General features: G+C 46.8%; 1 protein-coding gene across 1 annotated transcript in view; it reads left to right on the plus strand.

Annotated features, from left to right (window-relative positions):
* C2CD2L (C2CD2 like) overlaps nt 1-21,909 on the plus strand; it is a 23,767-nt gene extending 1,858 nt beyond the window's left edge. Inside the window, exons 2-16 of the mRNA XM_085303168.1 lie at nt 8-188; nt 6,955-7,050; nt 7,545-7,664; nt 8,065-8,175; nt 9,044-9,157; nt 9,869-9,983; nt 10,139-10,265; nt 10,749-10,813; nt 11,380-11,507; nt 12,026-12,197; nt 12,965-13,066; nt 13,666-13,799; nt 14,320-14,602; nt 16,059-16,268; nt 19,840-21,909. Coding sequence (XP_085159294.1) covers nt 8-188; nt 6,955-7,050; nt 7,545-7,664; nt 8,065-8,175; nt 9,044-9,157; nt 9,869-9,983; nt 10,139-10,265; nt 10,749-10,813; nt 11,380-11,507; nt 12,026-12,197; nt 12,965-13,066; nt 13,666-13,799; nt 14,320-14,602; nt 16,059-16,268; nt 19,840-19,886 — 2,005 coding nt within the window. The 3' untranslated portion in view covers nt 19,887-21,909. The remainder of the gene's footprint in view (nt 1-7; nt 189-6,954; nt 7,051-7,544; nt 7,665-8,064; nt 8,176-9,043; nt 9,158-9,868; nt 9,984-10,138; nt 10,266-10,748; nt 10,814-11,379; nt 11,508-12,025; nt 12,198-12,964; nt 13,067-13,665; nt 13,800-14,319; nt 14,603-16,058; nt 16,269-19,839) is intronic.
* Nucleotides 21,910-24,269: the final 2,360 nt, after the last annotated feature.

Consider the following 24,269-nt stretch of genomic DNA (forward strand, 5'->3'; position numbering starts at 1 on the left):
GGCGGAGCGGGGCGGGCAGCGGCGGGCGCGGCGCGGGGAGGCGCGTTCGGCAGCGGCGCTTCCTTGGAGAGGCCGGGGCCGGCCGCGGACGTGAAGACCGGCCGGCAGGGCTGCTTCGCGGCTCCCGCAGCAGCTGCTCCTGTTCTTCGGGGGCTCGCTCCTCTCTAATCGCCTGCTCTACTGCCGCGGTGAGCGTTGAATCTCGTGAAGGGGACTCTGCTTCTCGGGTCTCACGAGGAGATAGTCCCCGAGCGGCTCGCGGCCTGCGGGCTGCCAGAGAGCCACGGCCGCGGGTCGTGCTAGGCTGCTTCCTTTTGACGGGTGAGGCAGATGGTGACCCTTTCTGTTAAGTTTCGTGGGAAAACCAAGAACTCCAAAAGGACAGGTGAGGCTGCCACGCTTTAACAAAAAGAAATTAAACTCGTGAGAAGTGTCATGTGAAATCGTGCCCATACGGGAACAGGATGGAAACTCTCATTTTGCCAAAATGCATTAGATCTTGAACAAGAGGCAAGGCAAAGAAGTGCTGCATGAGAGCATGAAAAATGCGGGGGATTGCTGGAAGAGGGGAGGAAGGAGAAATGTTTTACTCTTCCCCTGCCTTCTTAATTGTTGTTAATTGTATCAACGCAGCATGCTTTATAAAGCTTAACCTCAGCAGGAACATCATGACTTTAACTCCTTTGTGGATGTTTAACACTAGTTTTTCCAGTACAGGGTGTGTAGTAGTTCATTCCTCTGCATTTTCCTTAGCCTCAGCTAAGGTGAGAACTTACTGGAATGAAATGAGGAAGACGGACCGTTCAGGAAGGCGAGTTAGTTGTAACACCAGAGCTGTCAAATCCTGTCCAACACAGGAAAAAGCATTTGTCTTGTTATGTCTCACCTGAGTTGTACTATTGTCTTTTTCAGGGAAGTTCTTTTTTAGTTACACAAAGCAGTGTACAGAAGGATAACTAATTTCTTAGTGAGTTTGTAAAACTGAAGAAAGCAAAGTCACTGTCCCAGGATCCTACTTAGGTACAGAGCATGCCTGCATTATGAAGAGATGGATGTGTGTTTTTTTTTTTTTTTTTTTTTTTTTTTTTTTTCCACTGAAGCAGTACAGGAAGCAGTTTAAGTTACATCCATGCAATATAAGCTGTTGAATAAAGGCTACAAAACTTAAACAACTTTTCTTTACTGTTTGACTGAAGTAAGGTTTAGCCTCACCAGCAAGTGTAGAGTGATTCAGTCTTGGCCTATTTTTTTCTTGCTTGAAGTATAGATAGAGTTGTCTAGTATCAGACAGAGCAGAAGTGTTAGCAAGCCTTGCTAATCAGGTATCTTTTAAGGTAACTGCACGTGACGGATCAAATCTTAATTGCGTGGGTTGTGGTGTTTGTTAAGCTCTGAAGTCCTTAACTGTAGCAGAACTCTGCAGGGTAGAAAATGGACATTGCCTGTGATTCTTTTCAACTGATAGTTTCCTCCTTGCACTAAGCAGTGAAAAACGAACAGAATGGGAAATCTGCTAGTAATGAGCTGCCCTTGAGATCTTTTTCTGGCCTCGGAGAAAGGCAGAAAGAAAACATGGAGTGTGACTTAGAATTCTTTAATGTGGTCAAGCATTATAGGGCAAAGAAGGTTCAACAGCCTTGTCCGTGGCCCTTTTGAAAGGATATGCCGAGTCACCTAAGAAACTCAAATGTATCTTTAGAACACAGATTGTTACGTTTTCCTGAAGTAACTTGGAGGTGGTACTGTCTGCTCCTGGTACATGGTATGTTGTTGTGTGGAGAGGATGAGTTTTCAGAATGACTATTGTCTGTCATTTCTGCAAGGTGAAATGGTTGAGTGTTACTAGTTGGAAGAACAGTGCATTTCAAAGCAAATTTTGTTATCCTAAGAAATATGTAGAAAATGCCCTGAAAGTGTTGTGTGTATATGAATTCAAATGGGCTTCCTGTGTAGGATTCTGCACTCGTATTGCCTGGCTAATGTTTTTATCTACTCGGTTGCTCGGTTTTGCCTGTTGTGGATGGATCTGGGAAAAGACCTTTTGCAAATAATAACTTCCTTAATACTTGAATCACGTATGCTGTGTCTATTTTGAGGTGTGCCAATGACCCCACTTATAAAGCTGGATATTGCTTATTCCTACTGGTTTTGACAGAGTTGGTTCATTGGGCCCACCTCACTGACACTCCCTAGCTAGTTTTTAATCTTTTTCTTATGATTAAAAGAAAACCAGGGTGACTTTTTCTTTATTCCATTGCATTCAGTCAATCACTTTTCCACCAAAAGTTCTCTCCTCTCCATGGCATGACTTCTCTCTTCTTCCTCCCCCCCCCCCCCTTTGCCTTTTTGGTTTGACGGACTGGGCCAAGTTTGTGTAAGGTTGAGGAACCACTTAAAACTCTGTGGAAGCGTCGTATGTCTTTCCACCTGATAGTTGCTTTAAATAATTAATTGTTTTTCAATGTACATCTTGCTGATAGAGTATATGTTGTGCGGTTGTTAGAAGATCTAGTATTAATTTAGAGAACAGACTGGTTGGGTAGAAAAGGGTGGTGGTGGTAAAAGGGCATTTCTGATGTACTGCTCTGTTTGATCTAAAGCTTCTGAAAAGAAACCAGGAGCATGGCATGGTTGTACTTGTAAATGCTTTGGGGGGCAAGCGGAGCTTGCCTCTGGAGCGATATACACCTTTGGAGCTGGCATATATTTTACTTGAGTTTATGGAGGGTGTTGCTAAGGACACCCGTAATCTTGGGGAAGAGAGGAGAGGAGGGCAGCTACCCTTGAGCCCTGAATAGAGTGCTCAAGAGAGCACAAGCCAAACTTACGCAAGAGAAGCGATGGGTACTGCATCTAGTTACTTAGAAGTGAGAGTTACACTTGGTTCTGGTTGAAAACTGCCCTCTATTTGTTTGCTTTGAAATCTGTGAAATGTATGTGAAAATTTATTCGGACTCTTCTAAGCAAACTCCTGCAGGAATTTCTAGGCTTTATTTGTTAGAAAAGTGGCTGTTGCAGTTGATGTCATCTTGTCTGACATTTCTTTCTTTTATCTCTGTTGTAAATGCTGATGTCCACAAACTGTAGAAACAGGAGAGTATGAGTTCTTTTTGATGTTAAATAATTTGTTTTTTCTTCTTTATCACTTTTCTTTTTTCTTTTTTTTTTCCTGCTGCTCCCCCCCACCCCMCCCCAAATATGTTTGCATACCTGTCTGGGGAAAGGTTGGTGTAGTTTCTCATTCATTACTGTTTGTGGCAAGTGAAATTGTGCTTTTCAATAGGGAACCACAGTGGGTTCTGACCTCTCTTCTCTGCCTTGGTTCTATTTGGCTAGCATCCGAAAATGACAATAGATATTTATATTCCTGTCCAGTTTCTGGTGGTGTCAAAGGACAGAGTATTCAGAGCTATTCCTTGGTTTCTGGGTAAGTTTATCCTCTGCCTGATTTTCAAGAGGTCAAAAGTGCTTTGCTCCCAAGAAGTCTGTGAGAAAAAGGGGACTTTTTGCAGAGGTGCGTTTAATCTGCCAGACATGGAGAATAAGATCAAGGCGTCAAAGCAAGTGTATGCCACCTGTTTTTGTGAATTCAGCTGGTCCTTCTCTCATGATGCTTTCTGTCTCTTAACGTTGCATATTGTTGTTGATTCCTTATGCCTGATGGTTGACTACAGAGAAAATGGAAATGTTCCCCTTTCAAAAGAGGGGAAGAAGTTTTGATAGAAAAAAATCTGACAAGCCTCATTGTTCTGTTCTTGCCCGTTTCATGTACTGGTTACTTGGAATGAGTTCAGTAGCCTTCATCATACTTTAGGAAAGCTAGAAAATAGTCCTTTAAATATACTAAGTGTGGGAAGAGTCAACTGATTGTGAGCAGTAGCTTAGTGAATACTAACTGGACAGTGTTCTTGATCTTATAAGGTGAGGTACAAAAAGAATGGGGAGATGATGCTGTATAGCGTTGTTTTAGGACTGCCTGTTGCAGGCTGTTGGAATTGAGTCTTTTGGCTGGACCTAAACAAGACTAGACTACCTACTGTAAAATTATACCCTCGGTAATTACACTGGGTATGGGAAGATACGTGAGGCCTGATCGGGTGTGTAATATGTCAGCTGATAAAGCTCTTCCTTTTGCTTCCTCTCTTCCTTCCCTCCCAACTCCCCCCCTTGTTTTGCAAATAGCCAGATTCATTGTTGATCCTGAGATCAACAGCCTAAAAAAAGGGACCCTTTAATTGCGGGAAAATTATTCTGAATGTCAGGACGTGCTTGGCTGTTGTATTGCTTGGAAACTGGAGCCCTGCAGAGTCTCCTGGTGTTGTATCCACCAAGCCAGCACTTTTCTTCTGTGGCTGAAAGTAATCACCTGTCATCGAAAATATCCTCCTTGTGGTAAGAAGCTTCCCCTGTCACCTCATCTGTGCCTTTGCGCCTATGATACAGGGAAATGATATAGGGCCAGATATTGCTCTTTGCAGTTGACTGCAATTCCTTCCCTGTTCCCAGTCCAACTTCTTCCATGATCTCCTTTCTAGATCCTGAGAGGACTTGAGGATAGATTTTTGCTAGAAGCAAATGATCTGATTTCCCCCCAGGTAGACTTATTTTTAGCTCCTTCTGCTATCATGTTTTTTTCTTCTGTCAGCTGAGAAGAAGCCACAAGGTAATGCAGCTCTGCAAGGCTGGATTTAGTAGCAGAATTATTGTGGTGGAGTAGGCGGCCATAAGCATTTCAAGGTCTCAGTGTGAAAGCCGAAGGGCGGAGGATCTTGGCCCTTGGGTTTATAAGCCTACTTCCACAGTCTTGTTGGTATGGTTGGGGAAGAACTATAGATTCTTCTCTTTGTTTTGACTGTTCAGTAGCTGTCCTTACATGTGGGAGAATTGCCATGCTCCAAGTTGCTTTTATAGTTTTAAATTCTTCAGCATTTTCAGATATTTCACATCCTCTGTGCTTGCTGTCTCATTCTCCCTTGTGTATAGTCCCAAGAAGGGGAAAGGAAGATGCAGAAATTGGGGCAGAAGTTTCATGTTTTGCTGTAAAAGGATAGCAAAGGGAGGATAATGTTCCTGAATTCTAGTCCTGGATAAATGCTACTTCCTTCCTTCCCCTTCATAGTCTGTTTTCTTCTGTAGTTTTGCTGTTTCTGCATGGCTTCTTTGATCTTGGTGAATTAAAAAAACCCAACAACAACAAAGTCCTAATCTCATTCAGGTCTAGCTTGCCTGTATTTCCTTATGTAGTGACTTTATAAGAGCATGTTTGTAGTCAAAGTACACCAGCATCTGAACTAGAGTGGGTTCTGGAAGAGCAACCTGAGGAAGCAATTGATGGGCAGATGAAGGGCAGTCTGCTTCACAGTCATCTATCATTTGCAACTCTGGTACTCAGGAGGGTGGTTTTAGCCACAGAGTTTTGAGTTTTTTCTTAGGTGTTTAAATGTTAGGAGCTAGTACTTCATATTTCCTTTTTTTTCGATTCTGAGTTACTTGCCYCCGGTGACTGTGAAGCTGAGTCCTGGCTGCTGTTAAAATAAGGGGCACAGTCAGCCCCGCTGGACAGGCAGGACATTTCTGTCACTGAGTAAATGCAGGTGATGGTGAGGCTGGAGGTTGACTAGGCAAGGAAACAAAGCAGTGATTTGATACTTTGGACTGATCTAGTCTAATGAACACACAGAACGGGTGAAGGAGGTTTGCAGGGAGGAGAAATGGCTACCATTGCTAGTATGAAATGAAAAGATGCCCAAGCCAGTGCTGATCAGCTCCAGGGGACTTTAGGTGTACGTGAAGGCTGAGGTAGACGGCTGTAGTGAGGGAATGTGTTTCTGCTCTCCTTGTCCTTTCTTCAATACTGGGTATAGGGAGGTGATCCAGACTGATGGCTGAAGAGTTGTGGCCCAGTTGTCTGAAAGATCTTCACCTGACATTGTTTCTCCACTGGTTCTTAAGGTTTTGAAGCTTGCCTGCTGGAGAGATGCCTCATGTCTGTGTTGTGAGGAGGGCCCGTGCCTTGACTTGTGTTTTAGTGGACTACTAGCTCTTTTGATCACAGTATGTATGCCTATCAGACCAGTATCTGAGAACCCTTTCCACTTCCGTTCTGCCCATCATTTGGGTCTGCCTGTTGCATGTAGGTGGTAGCGCACAGTCTCATTCACATGAGAAAAGAGAATGCAGATTCCCAAGCCTCTCCCCACCAGTCAGTGACCATGACCCTAAAACACCAGCAGCATGGCAGATGGACACGGCCTTGTGCTCAAATTGCCTGTTGAAGGAAGGAGTCTCTCTACCTCTCTTTGCTTCTTGTGAACAAAGGGAATCTTTGAGGGGTAGGTCTCCTGCAGGGGTGCTCTCAGCTCTTTACCTTGGTCTTGTATTTCATGAGAAGAGTCCTGTGTGGAGAACTGGTCCTGTTATGTTGGGAAATCCACAAATAAAGAAGAGGGACAGTGGAGCTTGTAATCTAATAGGTCAGGAGAAGATGGGGAAAGGCAACAAGTCAAACACATGAGCTGATGTATCATAATAAGGATTTGTTGTTGCTTTTCTTTTTCTTTTTCTTTTTTCCTTTTTTTTTTCCTTTGCAGTAGGGGCAGAGTTAGTCAAACAGAGCACAGAAGACAGAAAAGAAACAGCAAAGCTTCTATGATTAAGAGTTAAAGCCACCTGCCTTATGGTTGACTGCTTCCCGAAATCACTTTCTGTTCTAACTTGGAGTCACCTATTTGAAATTAGTAATAGCGTTCATGAGTCTAGGCAAACTGTGTTTCCTTTCTCTGTCTGGACATGCTCAGCTGGGTCAAATTGAGATGTGGGCAGTTCTGCCTACTACTTGGATTCATGGAAATTCAGCAGAATGTCTCTGGGGCCCCTTACTGGAGTTGCACATCCTCATTGAAACTGCCTGGTATACCTTGACCACTGGGGACTAACAGAGTTCTCTTTCCACAGAGTTCGGTGCAGATCACATTTGAAGAGGGTCCTCAGTTACTACCAGCGGCAAATATAAGTCATGTGACATGCGAGGGCCAGTCAGACCACAACATGGTAAGGTTTTGCCCTTCCGTTGTACTTTGTGAGGTTTCTTTGTTAACCAACAGTGCGTCCTACAGAGATTGCCAAGGCCTGTGTGATGGCCAGGACGGACCTGGAGGAAGTTTTGGCACAGGCTGTGGTTCAGTTTGGAGGCCTGTCAACAGACCTGTGAGATTAGGACTCTAGGGTAGTGTTGGACTGTGAATGGGTGAGCTCTGGGAAAGCACAGCAGGGGGATGTGCTCGTGGAGCTGAGGTGTACAGTGCTGGGCATGAATGTCAGGGTGCTGCGGTGGAGAGGAGAAAGGATCTCCCATCGCTGATACATCTTTACGGCCTTACTTATGGAGTTGGGAAATTGCATATTCTCAGTGCAAAAGGGACTGGTTGTAAGCCTGGCATTCATTTCTTGCCACAGCGGGTCAACCTATTGCTTCTACCAGCTTTTCCGTCGCACATCTGTTCCTCACTGAGGATATAAACCTATCTCCTCTCTTTTCTCTGTAGGTGCTACACTGCAGTCTGTCAGCTGAAGCTGTGAAATTCCCTGTCTCTGTTACTCAGCAGTCACCAGCTGCTGTTTCTGTGGATACGTATCATGTCACCCTGGCTCTGCTGCAGGCTCAGGTAACAGTTGTAAAAAGTTTGTTGCTGAACTTATTCTTCCACCTGGTCCTAGGCTGACTGAGGGAGGAGGACTGGACTTAGTGCAAATAAAGGCTCCATTGTGCCAGAATGAGAATTGTTCTGTCGCTGATATTCGGCAGTGTGGCAAATATTCCCGATCTGTGTACCGAGTCGTGTTTTGTGAGTGTTGTCCCGCAGATCTGGCCTGCATAATACAGGCATAGCAAAATCCAGGACTGGAGATATTTGGGGCATAGTTCTATACTGTGTTTTTGAGCAGCTGTTTTAGAAATAGAAGGTGCACACAGTTCAACATCCCTTGCAGAATTCGAAGCAGGGGAGAAAAGCACCCCCTGAAGACAGAGGGCATTCCTGACGGTATACATTTGTTCTGGCTCAGGTGGAGGTCCACGTGCAGGAGATACAGAATGAGGGTCTCCTGGTGTCATGGACATTCAAGGACAGACCGGACCTGAATCTCTCGGTTCTTCCGAGATTTCAGCCTCATGAGGTGAGCAAATGCTGGGAGGCTAGACTGAAATAAAGGAAAGTCAGGAGGGGCAGAAACAACGCTGAGCCAGGAAGAAGGCCACTGAGGAGGGGAAAGGTTGGCAGATCACCACTGCATCCACTCTAGGCAAGGAAAGGGATTCTTTCACCCCGGAAGCAGTGCTAGCTCGGTTGCACCAAAACAGAACAGCCTCAAGAGAGCCAAGGCAGTACCAGTGCCTGTTGTCTGAATTTCACATAATATCTGAATGGGAGTATGCGTAGCAAAAAATGCTTTCTGTCTACATAGGTGCTCACGCCACTGTTGCCGGAGTTGCAAAGATGAAAGATGAGCTGCTTTGCTTTTTTTTTTTTTCTTTTCCTTCTTGCAAAGTTAGTGTGTGCAGAGCCCATGGGTATTAGTGGTTTAACAAACTGAAGACAGATGTGCTTACATTTCCATAGCATGTTCAGTTCAGGCCCTTGGATCCAAATAGGTGTTTTTACTGGCACCCTCGCTGCCTTGTTCAGAGTAGATGTAAGAATTGGGTTGCTATCCTGAAAGTGCAGTAATGGCATCTCACAAGTTCTGAGGATGTGGCAAACTAAAGGCTGTATTGTCAAAATTTGCAATGGGATAGACTACAGGTGTAAAGGCTTAATTTGTCCTGCTTAGGCAGCTTATGTATACTTGAAGCTGTTAACGCAGACGCTTTAGGTGCTGGTGAGAAAGAATATAGCATGATACAGGAAGAGTGTGACCCTGGGAGAAAGGCTGTGCAGAACCTAGGTGGCTTTGAGAGGCAGCTGGAGAATCAAGCTGTGTAAGGAAAAAATATGTCTGCCTCTTTATCACTTTGCTACATTTCCTTTTGATTTATGGAGAGAAGAATGAAGGGAGAGTGGATCTGTCCACCATCAAGGATCTGATTGAGGATACCATTGTCAGCACACAGCCAGCCATGATGGTGAATCTGAAGGCCTGCACTGCAGGGACCATTGCGGTAAGGCCTCTCTCCTTGTCTGTCTTGTGCCTTGAACACTGCCCTGGTGTGCTTCTGGGGACTGAGGCTTAGGCAGGAATCCAAGGGTTGAATCTTGCCCCAAGGATGGGCAAGAGCCACAGGAATTGGGTGTTGTGACCCAGAGAACAGGAAGACTTAGAATTGTTCTGAAGAGCAGTTGCATTTGTACCTTGTTTCTGAGCTTTGGGGGCCAGGCACTCTGAGGTGAAGCCACACTACCCGAGACAAATTTGTGCTTTTGCAGTCTCTGTTGTGCTGAACACTGGGGCTTCGAGGCAGTGTTTACAATTGTGGAACAGTGCAAAGACTGGTTGAAGAGGGGCAATAGAGGGGAAATTTGGACTGAGAAATCAAGGAGCAAATGCAGGTGAGCACAGGAGAGATCCTCAGTGGTATAGTCCTTACTGAGCTGAGTGTGTTTAGTTTTCTTCACCTCCCCTTCTAGCAGCCTGCAAGCTGATTCTTGACTCTCTTTTCCTGCCTGCTTTTTATAATATCTGAAAAAATAGTGGGCCTGCTGCAGGTTAACAGCTCTGGAAACCTGCAGCTTCTCTTGACAGCTACTCAGGTATTCCTATGTGTTGGTGTGAGGAACCAGTTAGCAGCTGCAGAAGCTAATGCTGTGCGTCTTGCTGCTGTCTGCTGCTGAGTGAATGATAGTGCATTGGTCTTGCTCTCATCATTCCCCAGGTATCTGGCGATAAGGTGACTCAAGAGCCCCTGTGCAGTGTGGCAGCCCCTCTGGGGTCTCAGCTATTGCTCCGGAATCTGCAAGTGCTGAACTTGGGCTGCATGGGGAAGGGAGGTAAGCATGAAGGCATTGCTAGATCTCCAGCGAGAAGCGCGGAGATTTTGAGGTTAGAGGGGTGGAAGTTTCAGATGGGTTTGAACAGAAAAGATGTGCCTTGTGTTGACAAGTGTTGACTCTCTTCTTGTGTTGACTCTCTTCTCCTGTGGCAGGAGTTGGGGAAATACACTGTGTAGTGGAGCTAGACAGCCCTCTGCAGCAGAAATGCACAAAGCCGGTGAAAGCTGGTGTTGCTGGTGCTGCAGCAGCAGAAATGGAATGGAATGAGGAGCTCTTTCTGTAAGTGGCATCTCTCCTTCTGACTGGGGCAGCAGAGGCAGGCTGGCACAGTCTCTGGGTGTCATCACCTCTGTGCAGTAACCGATGCAGACAAGCGTAGAGGTGAAGTCCGCRTGTCAGGGCAGCGTGCATCTGTGCTGCCCACATGTTGGGCTGCCAGGTGGTTCTGSTGATTGGCTTCCGCCCGCTTATCTAGTCCCTTACTCTCTTGGACACTGTGTGTTTTGAATGGATGGGCAGAAGTGCTRATCACAGGAGTGTGGGGGAGTGACACAGGGTGAAGGCCTGGAGTTCACAGCCTTCCAGAGAGCCTTTTTCAGCTTCCCTAGACAGTCTGCACAGTGCTGCATGGAACACGAACTTGAGTTCTCTTCTCTGCAGCATGTCCAAAGCATGTGGGTTCGAGGGTGAGAAAATAGGCAATGAGGTGGTTTACCCTGTGGCAGTTCTGCAAGACCAGCCTCTCTGTTTCTGTTTCAACAGGGAGTTGGGGCCTAAAAGTAAAGAACTGAAGCTACGAGTGCTGGGGAACAATGACAGAGGGGAGAGTGAGTATGGGCAGCCATAAAAGGAATTCTGCTACTGGGAGATAAAGAGCCTAAGGGACTTTGTGCTCTGAGTCTGTGGGTCTGCTGTCTTGGTACGATGTGTTGTGAACTCTGCAAAGGATGTTTGTACCCCACCTTATATGAGCCTTTGACTGTGTGAAGTAACTCTCGAGTCTGTTCGTAGTTGCATGCTCTTCCTGATCTTTCTAGTACCTGGAAGGCTCCCACAGCCTGTAATTCTCCACCCAAAGTGGAGAGAGGGATGAAGAGGTTTTCCCCCTTGCTTTGCAGAGGGCTTGTTATTCTGTTAATTTGTACTCAGTTGGGGACTAGCTGCAGCATCCGGTTTTGAAGAAAGCCACAAAACTGAGTGAAAACCAACCAAAACTCAAATGGTTTGTGTATCAGTAAAGCAGAGAGGCCCCTGCTGAACCTGGGAGCTACTGGAGTCTTGGGATCTGCTTTGGTGGACTACAGGGCTGCTTCACAAGAGCAGGAGGAGTTTGGAAGAGGTCTGAGGTGCTGAGGTTCTGCAGCATGTTTTGTTTTCCCTTTCCCTGTCATAGATGTGCTGCTGGCACATGCTGCGCTTTTGCTTGACTCCTTGGGCAAACAGCCATCTGGGAGACAGGTCTGCGTGCTGGCCCCAGGAGCTGGGCGGTCCTTGGCAGCTGAAGCTACTATCATGTTGGAGGTGAGCCGATGACTATATAAGTTCTGCAAATCCATGCCCCAGAATCCTTTATGATGCTAATTCCTCCCCAGAGAATAGCATGATAAGGCCTGGGCATGCTGCAGGGGACTGGCAGATCCCTAGGCTGAGGAGGGGTGTCACCTTGCACCCTGCTTTCAGGTGCTGAGCGCCCCTCTGTTCAACTGATACTACAGTGAGGCTGGCTTCTTGGTGCCTGGCCTGGCTGGTGGGAGGAAGGGTGATGTAGCGTGAGAGGTGTAGGCATCTTCCTGGCTAAACATATTGCCTGGGGCCACGCCACCACGCTGATGCGGGTGCTAGTTGGAGTCTTTGTTGGCTACAGGAGATGGACTTTCCCTGACCTCCAGAAAGGGCAGGCTTAGTAGGTTGAGACTAAGGTGCGCRATGGCTTGTGGGACTATCAAAAGTATCGAGCAGTAGCTTTTGTCATCCGTATTGCCTGCCTTTCCTGCTGGAAGGAGGAGAGCCTCATTTAACTTACGTTTTACTCTTTGTAGCTGCTGTACCAAGAGTGTCCTGCACCTCTGAACGCTCAGCATGCCACATCTCTGCGTACGAGCATCACCCCAACCAAGAAGGTTGAGATGGACCGGACCATCATGCCCGACGGCACCATCGTGACTACTGTCACCACAATTCAGTCCCGGCCCAAGGCAGACTGCAAGCTGGGTAAGGCTGCCCTAGAACAGGCATCTTGTACGGATGGCTAGGGGCGGGGGAGAAGGGCACAGAATTGGCTGATATTCTCTAGGCTATTCACTCAGGTGGCAGTCAGCCTGCCTAGCCATTTACAGTATGGTTGCTGCTGACTTGCATCTTAAAACAGCGTATGGGTGGGCAGTATTTTTGGCTTCTGGTTTGGCAAGTGACCGTCATCGCTGTTTCTTTCCTTTCCTGTGACTGACTGGAAAACTGTGTGTAGCCCCAGAGGAGGAAATTGATGTAGCACGATGTTTAGGGGGAGACATGAAAGGGATGAGCCTCTCTGACATCGTTTGGTGGCAGGAGGCCCTGGCTCTAATTTTGCATCTGCTGCTGCTGCAAAACTTCTGCATGATGTTGTGCTAAGCGGCTAAAAGAAGTTATACTCTGCATAATGAATGTGAGGCTGAAAGCCTGTTGAAGTTCCTGAATAATGGTTGTTGCTGCTTGCAGTCCAAGATCCTGGTGAACGTGGTGCTGGATGTTCTATGGGATAGGTTTGGGAAGCAGCATGATCAGGGCCTTGCACCAGGGATGCTTTGTGAATCTTATTCTAGTAGCCTTCTTACWATTTCGTTGTTACGAAGCCACGTGGAGTCAGCTGCTGCAGGCTCTCTGCATGTGCTCGTGGTTGTGTGAATTCTGTTCCATAAGGTGGTGAACTTGCCCAAGCTTCATGTCTACTTACTGCTAATCTTGTGTCTCTGTCTCTCTCTCTTTCCCTCGCCACGAAGATTCACCATCAAGGTCACCATCCAAGGTGGAAGTGACTGAGAAGAAGACAACAGTGCTTTTGGAGAGCAGCTGTCCTCGCAGCACCTTGCCCAGTGGTAGCTGTAAGTGCTTGGAAGCCTGAGGGTCTTACTGGAGCCGTGATGTTTCTTAGCCTTTCTTGGAGATGGGGTTGGTAAGGAGTATTGCCCGTGTCCCTGTGTGGGTGACTTAACTCATCTAATTTGCTGTGGAAGAGAATATCCAAGTGCCTGAGTAGAGTGGAGAGAGGAGTTAAATCCCACCTTGGCTCTCGAGTCCCTGACTCTGAATGTTCCCTTGCTTGACAAGAACATCCTCGAGCCATCTGGACCCAAAGAGCTTTACTACCCGTATGCTTGGGTGACTGATTGACTCCCGGGCACAGTGCTGTGGCTGTTTTGACAGTTTGCAACAGAGGCTGCCTGACCTGTAGGAAGTCTTTGGAAGTCTCTGTTTGGGGTAGGAGAGTAGTGATGATGTGCCTGGTGGGAGCCAAACTTTTCAAGTGCCTGGAAGAGCTGAGAGCGAGGTGGAGCTTCCTTCCTTCGTTTGACTCGGGCAAATCTGGTGACTGCTGTTCTCTACCATCATGCAAAAGTTGTCGTCCATTGAAAGCATTATGGTCAGCGAGCGACCTTTTGCCGCTGCTAAAGGATGCTGTTTGTATCCTTCTGTTGCTTAGGGGACAGCCATATGCCCAATGGCTTGGATCCGGTGGCTGAGACAGCGATCCGGCAGCTAACAGAGACAAATAACAAGCCTGCCAAGAAGACCCCAACAAAACGTAGCACGCTAATCATCTCAGGAGTTTCCAAGGTAATTGGTAGCATGGAGACTCCATTTCCAATCTGGGAGGTTGTTTCTAAGGATATGTTTGTGAAAGCAGTCCCTCCCGTAGGGAGCGGTGTGGGAGGGCTTGCCTCAGCACAGAAGACTTGCTCAACAGAATCATTCTGCTGCTTCCTTGCAGCTTGCTGCTGCTTCCCATCAGGTGTCAAAGGTACTTTGCTGGTCTGCAGTGCAGCTGCCGGTGGGAGTTTGCAAAGGACAGCAGCAGAAATGGAAACTGCTGTTGTAGCCAATTGGGAGCCGCATAGAGAATCTAAGGAGTTATCTTGAGACTCGCCTATGGGAGCGAGGGAGGTGCTGCAGAATACTTTGGAATCCGATACGTTCCAGGATATTTCAGCACAAAAGCGGAGACTGCGCTGCTGTACTTTTTAGCACTGAGGAGCTGAATGGGACAATCTGTATGTTGGTATGGATGGAACAGAGGGGACAAATTTGATCTTTCAGGCCCTGTCTTCCTTTTTATTTGCCCTTTAACCCCTTCCAGGTACCTGTTGCCCAAGATGAAATGGCACTTTCTCTGGGTTATGCTGCATCCATGGAGGCAGCGGCATATGGGAGTCCTGTAGTGGCAGATGCAGCTGACCGCACGCACGATTCTACCGAATCGTCGCAGCTATTGGAAGCGTCGCTGTCAGGACAAAGGGCCAGTCAGGAGCTGGATGAGACGACACGATCGGACATCTCTGAGAGACCGTCGGTGGAAGATGTTGAGTCTGAAACTGGCTCCACGGGAGCCCTTGAGACCAGGAGCTTGAAAGATCACAAAGGTGAGAGTGAGCTATTGGATGGTAATTAACATCAACCTGCTGTGCTTAAGGGTGAAGTGATGGCTGAGAATCCTGCCAAAGTGTGGGCCTGCTACCAGCTTTTTGGCTTAATGATGAGTGGCCTCTACCAGAGCCCAGGAGGAGCCCATCTCTCTCTTGTTCTCTCCTTTGGAATGGTCCCAGACATCTCTATTTGCAGGTGTCCAATTTCTTGAGGGTCTTAAGATTTCTGTGCTCCATTGGGTGGGAACGTTTTACAGCTTACATGTTACCAAGAATCCGTTTTGACTCTCTGGCCTCTCGCTGCACAGATCAGGTTTGGGTACTCGTGTCTGTGGATATGGTTCCTCCCTTGAATTCTGTTGTGTGTGTGGCACAGAATGAGATGCCATGCAAAGTAGATTGTGCAGACCTAGATGCCCTCCGTTTTTCTTCATAATCAACTTTGTTAGCATCGAAGTAGCTAGCACCTCTGACCTGTAATACCATAGGAGGTCCCCATTAACTCCCTCCATAAGCAATGGAGCAGGTCTGCCCTGATTGAGCTACTGTTCTAGACTTCCTGGGGCTCTCAGTTGGGCAGGCTATATGCCTTGGATTTCTTTGCTTGGAGCCATGACAGCTGCAACTAGTTACAAACTTATATAAAGAAAAGCAACCACAAAAATTCAATTTCTCAGAATACAGGGATGGGAGGGTCTCCAGTGTTTTGCAGTCTTTGTCTTGGTACAGTTTGAATTGTGTTGGTCCCTTGTTTGCGTGTCAGCAGGCAAAAAGATGTGCAGCCCAGACTCCAGAGAGACCAGGTGGGCAGGGGGATGAAAAAGAAATTATTCTTCTCTATAGGAAATGCTGTTGCAACATTGTATCATGTGGGGGTTTTGGATATGCCTTTTTGCTCCCTTTTGGAGCTGACAGTGATCAGTGTCTCCATCCTATCCCACTTCTGTGAGTTATCAGGAGCCATCGCTGTTTTTTGTCTCCAGATCTGAGTGGCTTGTGAGTTGTGCTGGAGGCTTGATGACGAGCTAATATGAGTGCCATTAGCACAGGCCAGTCTGAGAGGCTTTTTCCGTGCTGCACGTTCCTGCTGGTGCCTCTGCACCCACACATTTCCACTCATTTTTTATTCACACTAATGTTAAAATCCTTCTGTTACGATTCTCTGCAATTCTGCAGAAGTGAGGACCTTGTTGCAAAAGGAAGTTCAGAGTGGTGGAGGACACATGACAATGTGTTCAGTGAAACAGCTTGTTGGTGTTGCCCTGAACGTAGGCTTTGCTTTGCGTTTGGGAGCTGGGACACGCTGACTTGCTGTTTGCTTTTACTAGTTAAGGTGTATGAGGTCTCTGATTACCACTCACTGAGAATGGCTGAAAAATAATGCTCGTTGCCACTGAGACTTGCCAAGGGAGGATACCAGTGTGCTTTCCTTCTGCTTCCTCTGTCTCTGCAGTTAGCTTTCTTCGGAGCGGTACCAAGCTCATATTCCGGAGAAGGAGCAAGCAGAGGGACGCGGGCCTAAGCCAATCGCATGATGATCTGTCGAATGTCAGCACCAGCTCTGCCACCAGGAAGAAAGCTGGCAGCTTCTCCCGCCGCCTCATCAAGCGCTTCTCCTTCAAGTCCAAATCCAAACCTAAAGTCAGTGACAGCACAACAACAGGTGAGAACTGAAGGAGGGAGAAGCCAGTCAGACAAATTGCACAGAAATCCTTTTCTCATCTCTCGTCTTCCCACTCCACAGTACCTGTGACCTACAGTCCGGTTTCTTCCAGTGTTGGTTAAGGGAAGACACTCCAGTGCTTTACACTGTTTGGGGAGCAAAGGTGTGGTGAACTTAGGGCTTAGGCTGCTCGTCTGCCTTGGCTCGGCCTTCTCTGACTGTTGTGACATGCTGTGCTCTCCCGAGAAATCCAGCTGGCATGCTAAATGTCACGGGGGTCCCAGGAGCTGCAGAAGTGACTATGCGTGGCCGTTCGGGTTCATCAGACCCTTCCTGGAAAAGGGTGGGACCCCTCACGTGACAGCCTCACAGTTAAAATTTGGGAAACTACCAGGAGAGCTGCCTTTTCAAGCGGTGCGGGATGCAGCCCTGTTTGATTCCTCCGGTGAGAGAGAATTGTGCAGTCACTGGCAGTCTGAGTGTTTGCAGTACTTCTGCTAGGTGCAGAGGCCGTAACCTGACTGAGGTATGACATGGTATGGGGCAAGGTATTCCTGGGCTGCGAGCTCTTGTAGAATGAGCTGTGGTTCTCCACCCAGCTCTGCTGTTGGAAGGGTCTCTGGTTCAGAGAGTGCTGAGAGGTACTCGCTTTCCATTCTGTTCTGATGAAGAAAGGAGTCTTTGAGAAGAAGGAAGTCTTGCGTGATAGGCAAGATTCTATAGAAGACCAAGTCCTTGCAAGAACATCTGGTCACTGCTGTCAGTGCCACTACCCTCTGACACCACTCTTGTCCGTGTCCGTATTCTGGAACGGGGAAGGGGGGCTCTGCTCCCTGTGTGTACCAGCCGTCTTCCTGTACGAGTGGGTTCTTTTTCCTTAGAGGTGACAGGGGGCATTGCTGGTGCATCGCTGAGTAAGCAGATGCTGTCTTTTGAAGTGCCTGGCTTTGCACTCCAGCAGTTTTAGCGCTGACAACCAGCATCACGCTGCGGAATGGATCGTGGGTGACATGCTGATGCTAGCAAAAGGGCAGTTTGCTGTGGAACTTGAAGCCATATGGTGGAAAGAGGCAAGAGTTTACATGTTTTCATTGACAGACGTGCTTCCTATAGTAGAAGGAACCTTTCCCAATTGCTTCGGATACTAGTCTGGCAAATCTGATTGATTGTGTTCAAGCAGGGTGTWTGTCTGTGGTGAGTTTTTCTTGAGGAAAGTTGCACTAAGGAAAATCAACTCCTGGTGYGGGAGGAGGCTTTTTCCTTTTCAATGCATGATTTTTCCACCACAACACCCATTTTTGCATATCTCCTGAGGCCCTGTTTGGATCAGTGTAACAACAGTGTTTGGGAGAAATGCTTGCATCTTGTAGGAGCAAATGGTTTGAATCAAAGGTCTTGCTCTTCTGTGGGATGTAGACTCAGTAGAACAGGGAAAAGGGAGAAAATTATGGTGAAGAGCTCACCTAGGCCTGCCTGGATTCTGTAGCTCTGCTCTCTTATAGTAACTCCTGAGATGGGGAGTATCGCTAGTCCTCGTGTAGGATGTGACCAATTTAAAAAGCAGAAGTTCTCTGAAGTAGTGCATGAAACAAGTGTTGTGTGATTCAGAAAGACCAATCCTGGTTTACTGATGCAGCCATTACAGGGCATTTTGGAAGGCTGGAAGGGGCTTGGTGGCATGCCACCGTGGAAGGATTTACAGGTGGGAATTTCAGGGCCTATCTTGAAGGTGTCTGGAATTAGGAAAGGCCAAAGTCACCTGAGGCTTGGACTGAAAGTACTGATGTGTGCCAAATGAAGGGACTCYCATTCCTGTTTTTCCATCTGATTCCCTGCTAGATTGGATGTGCATGATAAATCAGACTGGTCCATCCAGCTGACCAGGAACCTCTTTTACATCTATTTTTTGGTCCAGAAGTCTTTCTGTCATTCCTAACTCCTTAATGCTTCCCCCCCCCCCAAAAAAAAAAAAAAAAAAGAAACCCCAAAACCCAACCCCTGTTTTGTTTCCTTTCTTGCGAGCAAACTGCTGTGAGTAGGCCTTTATGGCTTTACTTGCAGTTTTTTGCTACAGATGTCAAAGTGCTCACTACTAGCCACTGAAAATGAGTTTTCTTGATAGAGTTGGCCGGTTCCTGCTGCAGTACTGTCAGAAATTGGCAGTTTGCATCTAGGCTGTAGCAACTCAGCTGCCAGTTCGGAAGTAGGCTTCCTTCTCTGGATCAGTGGTGTGTGTCATGCATGGCAGTGTCATTCACAGGTGCACCCTTGTTCCCAGAAGCTCCAGAATTTGATTCTAGTTTTGCATTCCCTTTTTCACCATCCCTGCTATGAGTCTGCCTCTGCCACTCATGTTGCTTGAATTCTCTGTTTCATTTTGTTAGATTTTGAGTTTGTTTTCAATGAAATGTGCTGAACCCAGACAGTGCTGCATCTCTAGTGGGATGGCCATGAAACCTTGCTTTAGAAATGCTACCTTGAATTGAAGGGAATGTTAAGAGGACTCAGCAGCTCTCCACTTACTGATTTAGTGTTTGACCTTTCATGATTCAAATTCAAGATTTTTTTTTTCTTTGAATGGTGAGCAGAGCGAGCTGTCTCAGCACGTGGAGCAGCTGGTGATGAATATCTGGAGCTCACACCTGCACACCTAAAACTCAGATACAGCATTTGAGTACATCACAAGGGCTGCCAGGGATAGTGTGTCTTGTCCTCTTTGGTATAGACCTGAGGTGGAAAACGTCAACAAGGTTTGCATCTGACAAACACATACCTGGGGTGTAATCTGAACATTTTGGTCTGTCTCAGAGGAAGGAGGCAATAGGAGACCTAGAAGCGAAACCAAAACTAGAGTTCTTCACCAACCTCAGGAGACTGAAGTTCTCTTTGAAGCTGTGTTAAATGGGCAATTCCTGCAGTACATATGTGGGGTTTACAATACATACTGAATTTATTCCCGGTTAGTTGGCTCTGGGATAGTCCTGCAGATGAATTGCAGTGGAATTGTTATTTCGATTTTGAACTCTGACCTGACAGAAGACTCATCGGCAAATATCTTGCACCAGAGTCTATGGAATGAATGCAACATGGGATGTACAGTAGTTGGTGTATATTTCCCCTTGAATTCTGAGCAGTGCCTTTTATCGTGGGCAGTAAACTGAACCTGAAATTTTGCATCTAGTTAGGTTGCTTGCAAAGGAAAGGATTGTCCTGAAGTTCAGACAGAGCACTACCCCTAGCATTAATTCCTGCACATCATCTGTGCATTTTAGTGGAGATGTAAGTTGTGCTATTATGATTACTTCTCAAATTTCTGCATTGTAGAACTGATACTGCAATCTCTTATCTACTGAATGTTCCCTGTGACTGCAGAATCTTTTTCAGAGTATCTGGGTAAACGGGTGTTTGAGGAACAGAGGGACAGGGTGAACAATGCTCAATTGTGTACGCTTGGAGTTTTTTTTAGTTCTGGTGTGTTCCTGGTTAACGTGCTGCTCCTTTATCTTCATATCCCTGAACAGTTTCCTCTCTCTCATGCACTTTTTTTTTTTTTTTTTTAATATCCTCCAAGGAGTACATGGCTGGTTTTGTTTGCCCCAGCCACCTGAGCCTGTGTGAATCTCTTGGGTTACTGAGCCCAAGAATGGTAACAAGTCTGCAGTGTGGGGAGGTGTGATTATTGGCATGCCAAATCGTTCTCCTAACCTGATCTTTTTTCACAAGGAAAAGGAAGGTCATGTAAGTCATTGCCCTCTGAAAACTGCCGTTTCCTCCCTAAAACTGGTGCGTAAAGAAGTCTCTCGTCTGTTTAATCTCTGTGATTTTTGCTTTAGGACAAAAGAAATTCTGTTTGAAAGTTTGAAATCTGCTGTTCCCTATTTAACTTTTGTGTATTTGCGCCCTCGTCTCGGTGCCATTGCAGGGTCTGTGGCATTTTGTAACAACAGAGCGTGAAGCAACTCCAGCGTGCAGAGCAGCCTGCCAACTGACTTTTAGACTGAAATGAACTGCAGGAGCTATGTTGCTGCCTCAGGGTAGGCCCAATCCTTGCATGTCGTGAGATCAGTCCTTGATCAAATATGTAGAGGAAGAGGAGTGGCAGGGAGGTGGACTTGAACATAGAGGGGTTTCTGAAACAGTTCAACCTACTTATGAGGGCCTGTTTCCAAATGCTGCACTTCACTGCTGGCTACGCAAGTTGACTGTTAAATGAAGCCAAAGTAAATGTTTTGTTTTATTTTATTTTATTTTTTCCTGTTTTGGCTGAACAGAGTTACTAGACTTTACGTGTACTGTGTACTTTTACTTCTCTGAAGTAAACAGATTTCTCTAGCTGCATGCTTGTAATAATATTTCTGTCTGGACACACRCTCTTCTTGTGTTTTTGTGAGGCTTTTAGTCTCCCTGGCAAAAAAGCCCTTGGCATCTGCCTGCAAGGGTTATCCTCCTAAGGCAAGAGAAATAATGCGCGTGAATGAAGGGAACTGCAAAGACCTCAGTGTTTTAGGGGAACCATAGGCTTTAGTGTGATGGATCTTTGACTGAGGCCTGATAGTTGGAGGAGAAGTTCAAAGGCTGCTTATTTGGAGGCAGAGGAGTGGGGTTGGGGACAGTGTGCACATGGGTTGGCATTTGCACGCACTTGTAATAGAGCCTCTGCTTTGTGAAGACCTGTCCTGGTCACAGTGGGAAGTGACTGAAAAGGAGAGTGACCTTAATAGCTTCTGTGATGTCCATAAAATAAATTCAAATAGACCTTACCAGAGGTGAGCTTGAAAAAGAAAATCCAGCTTTGGCATCTGCTAGACCCCTCACACTGCTTATGTAGTTGAGGATGGGTTTTTAAACAGATTGGCTGAAGTACAGGAGAGGGAGGGGAAACTAGTTGTGTCGGGTGGAGAGCGAGTCCAGAAAACATAGTTCAGCAGGGAGAAGTATTGTGAAAAGTTCAGATTGATTTAAGGGARCAGTGGGCATGCCCTGCTTCTAGACTAGACATGTGTGTGCGCGTATGGCCATATTTTTGTTCTGCTTTCTGTCTTTAGTGACATTGCTTCCTGTGACAACTGCTCTCAGTTCATGACAACTACTCTCAGCTCATTGTTTGCTGAGCCTACATTTCTGTAGGCTGTTTAGATCATTTTTGGGCAGCTGTCAAAATACTTGAATGTTGGGTGGGTAGCGTTTGTGTGCTTTGGAGTCTTTTGCCCTGTTCTCCCCTTCCTCCCCCCTAGTTCACAATGAGTATAATAATCTCAGTGGTGGACCAACTTCTGGAAAAGGCCTTTGTATATTTGTGATATCACAGCTCCTTTTACAGGCATGACTGCTCAACAACACCTCTCATCATTTGTACAGGTGCTGGACCAATACCCATGCTGAACCTGAGTTAGTGCCCCACATGTGTGTGCTCTTTTGTACTTGGATGCCTTCTCTCTGGGTGGATTATTCTAACCCCAGATTGTTTAGAGGAAAAAAATAGGAACTGTTTAGCTATTTAAGAGATGATAATAAAAAAAACCTTCATTACAGACTAAATGAATGAAATTCAGCACCTTTGTAAATGTTTAAGAAGAATTCCATTGCTGTGTAATGGCTGAACCTGTTAACTTATTAAACTATATGGAAGTTGCAAACCTGATCTCAAGTCTTGCTTCCTACCTACTAAAGTGTAATGCAGAAAGCTTCGGCTTTCTAGAAGGCCATAGATGTGGCTGATCTGTTGCTCCAACCAGCCCTGTTCTCAGAAAACAGATACACGGGTTTACAGTCCACGAGCCCTAGGGCAAGAGATGTAGCCTTTGTGCTGCTTTCAAGAGGCAAGGGACTCCCGAGGAATCGTGGCCAACCCTGGAAGGCAGGATCTGTGCCAAAACACCCAGGATGGGCAGGCAACAGGCTGCTCCTCTGCGAGACCAAGGCACCAGTACGGAACCCCAGTTGGCATGGGGCCTACTGGGAGCAGCAGGCGGAACTGCCTCTGGTGCCGTTTCTCTCGGGAGCGGGGTGAGCGAGTGGTGTGGCCATGTTTCTTCTCGCTGTTGGCAGGCAGGCGAGGCACAGGGACACGGAGAGGCGAGTGCATCCCTTTGGAGACCCTGGCCTGCTGCCGGAGGCCAGGTGCACGCAAGAGAGAGAGCAGTGCGCAGCCGGGGCCTGGCGGTGCCCCCGGTGGGGCCGGCAGGGCGGGGCCTGCCTCAGAGGCTGCTCGCCGTCCCTTTCCTTTGTCTCTTGCCTCTGAGTCCGAGGTGAGCAAAGGAGAAACAGCCAAGTTCCCATGTCAGTGGCATCGGAGAAGCCGCGGGCCCAGCTAAATGCTGCTAATGCATTATGTGGGTAAACTGCCCTACAACGAGAGTCGATGTCAGTTTTCATTTGTCATCGTAGATGTCTCTTCAGGATGGGTCGAAGACTTTCCACTAAAAGGGGCACAGCCAATATACCTGTGAAAATACTGTCTAAGGAGGTTAGCTGTGGAGCCCTGGCTGATGTTAGAGGGTAGGGGGGGGGTTACACGCAAAGTCACTCAGACCTTTGTGAACGACTGCAGGGGCGGGAATAAAATGAGGGCTGCACATATCCTGCCACCTGTAGTCCGCCTGAATGAAGCACATTGTTAAATAGTAGCCCTAATAAAATAGGGACAATATGCACAGCATTGTCCAAGAAGTTACCCTTGATATTAGCAGCTTTAGGGAGTAGTGTTAGATGAGGTGCTGTTTACAACCATGGCATGTTATGTTTGGACAGGTTGTGCCCTGGTGGCCCAATGCGCGACACCCTAAGGATCCTGAAGGAGATCAGTGTGAATGGGTAAAAACATTACAACAGGAAGAAGAAGAAGAAATTAAGGACCTGGTAAAGCAGCAAGAGTGACAAAAAGGGGAATGAGGGGAAATGGGAAATGAACATCCAAGTTTGTATATGATTTCCAATATAGGGACCAAGTAGTGTGTTTGAGCATGGATGAAAATCAACATGCCTTAGAGCCAAAACAGTAGAGGCCCTATTACCTTACCAGTAGGACAAGTCCTGTAACACATCGACTAGGTGAGGACAGTGGTACATATAAGTGGGTTTGTGTTTCTCGGCCGTCCCCCTGCAGGGATGAAAACTGACGGGCTCGAATGTGATTTTTGCCAAGAAGGCGGACAGCTCCTGAAAGAGCATGCTTACGCCGTTTAGTTTGACTCCCCCACCCTGCTCCCAGCAAGCTCAAAAGAAATCCCATCTCTGAGAAGCAAAAGAGGAAGGTATAGCTTGCTCTGCTCAGTGCCTTGGCCCTAACATCAGGTGACACGAACACAAGCCAGTTGGGCTGTGAGTTGCAGAGATGCTTCATTGACTTTCTATGCCGCGTAGTAACAATTTTAGCAATTGTATTGCGTTATTGTGTCATTGTGCTATTGTAAGTGGTGCAAATTATAGACCTCCAGTGTAAGTATAGTATAATTGAATTAATAATGAACATAAGCCGTCTCTTTGAATGAACATTGCTTGCGATGTGTGTCTCCCCTGACTTGATCCCTGAGCAGGGTAAGAGGAATTGTCAACAGCATAAGTGCAGAAAGGCTGGATGCCGCTCAGCGGGGGACTGTTTCTGCGAGCTTTGTCCTTTTGCTCTTGCATTTGCCTGTGGAGGGTAAACGATCTTGACGAGCGAATCGGCTTCATCTCATCTGGTTACTGAGGTAAGAGATGGGAGCCTGGGGGAAGAGGGTAGGAGAACCCAGGAGTTTCAGAACACAGTTCTGTTGGATCTGTCAGCATGTTTAATCTGCACATGCATGAATGAGAGGCATCTCTATCATCCACACGTAGGTTATTAAATCACAACTACTGTGTTGGGGCAATATTTGAGAGGTCGTACCAGAACCTCAGTTGCTCCTAGGCATTCGTAAAGTTTCCAGCTTTTGAACGAAACAAGTTTGTGAAGCCTGCAAAACAGGCTTCTGATTTTATCTTGGCTTTACACAGTTCTGAGGCCTGTGTTTACATGAG

This window comes from Rhea americana, unplaced genomic scaffold (assembly GCF_003343005.1).
Source record: "Rhea americana isolate MKP2758 unplaced genomic scaffold, rheAme1 scaffold_197, whole genome shotgun sequence".
Lineage (NCBI taxonomy): Eukaryota > Metazoa > Chordata > Aves > Rheiformes > Rheidae > Rhea > Rhea americana.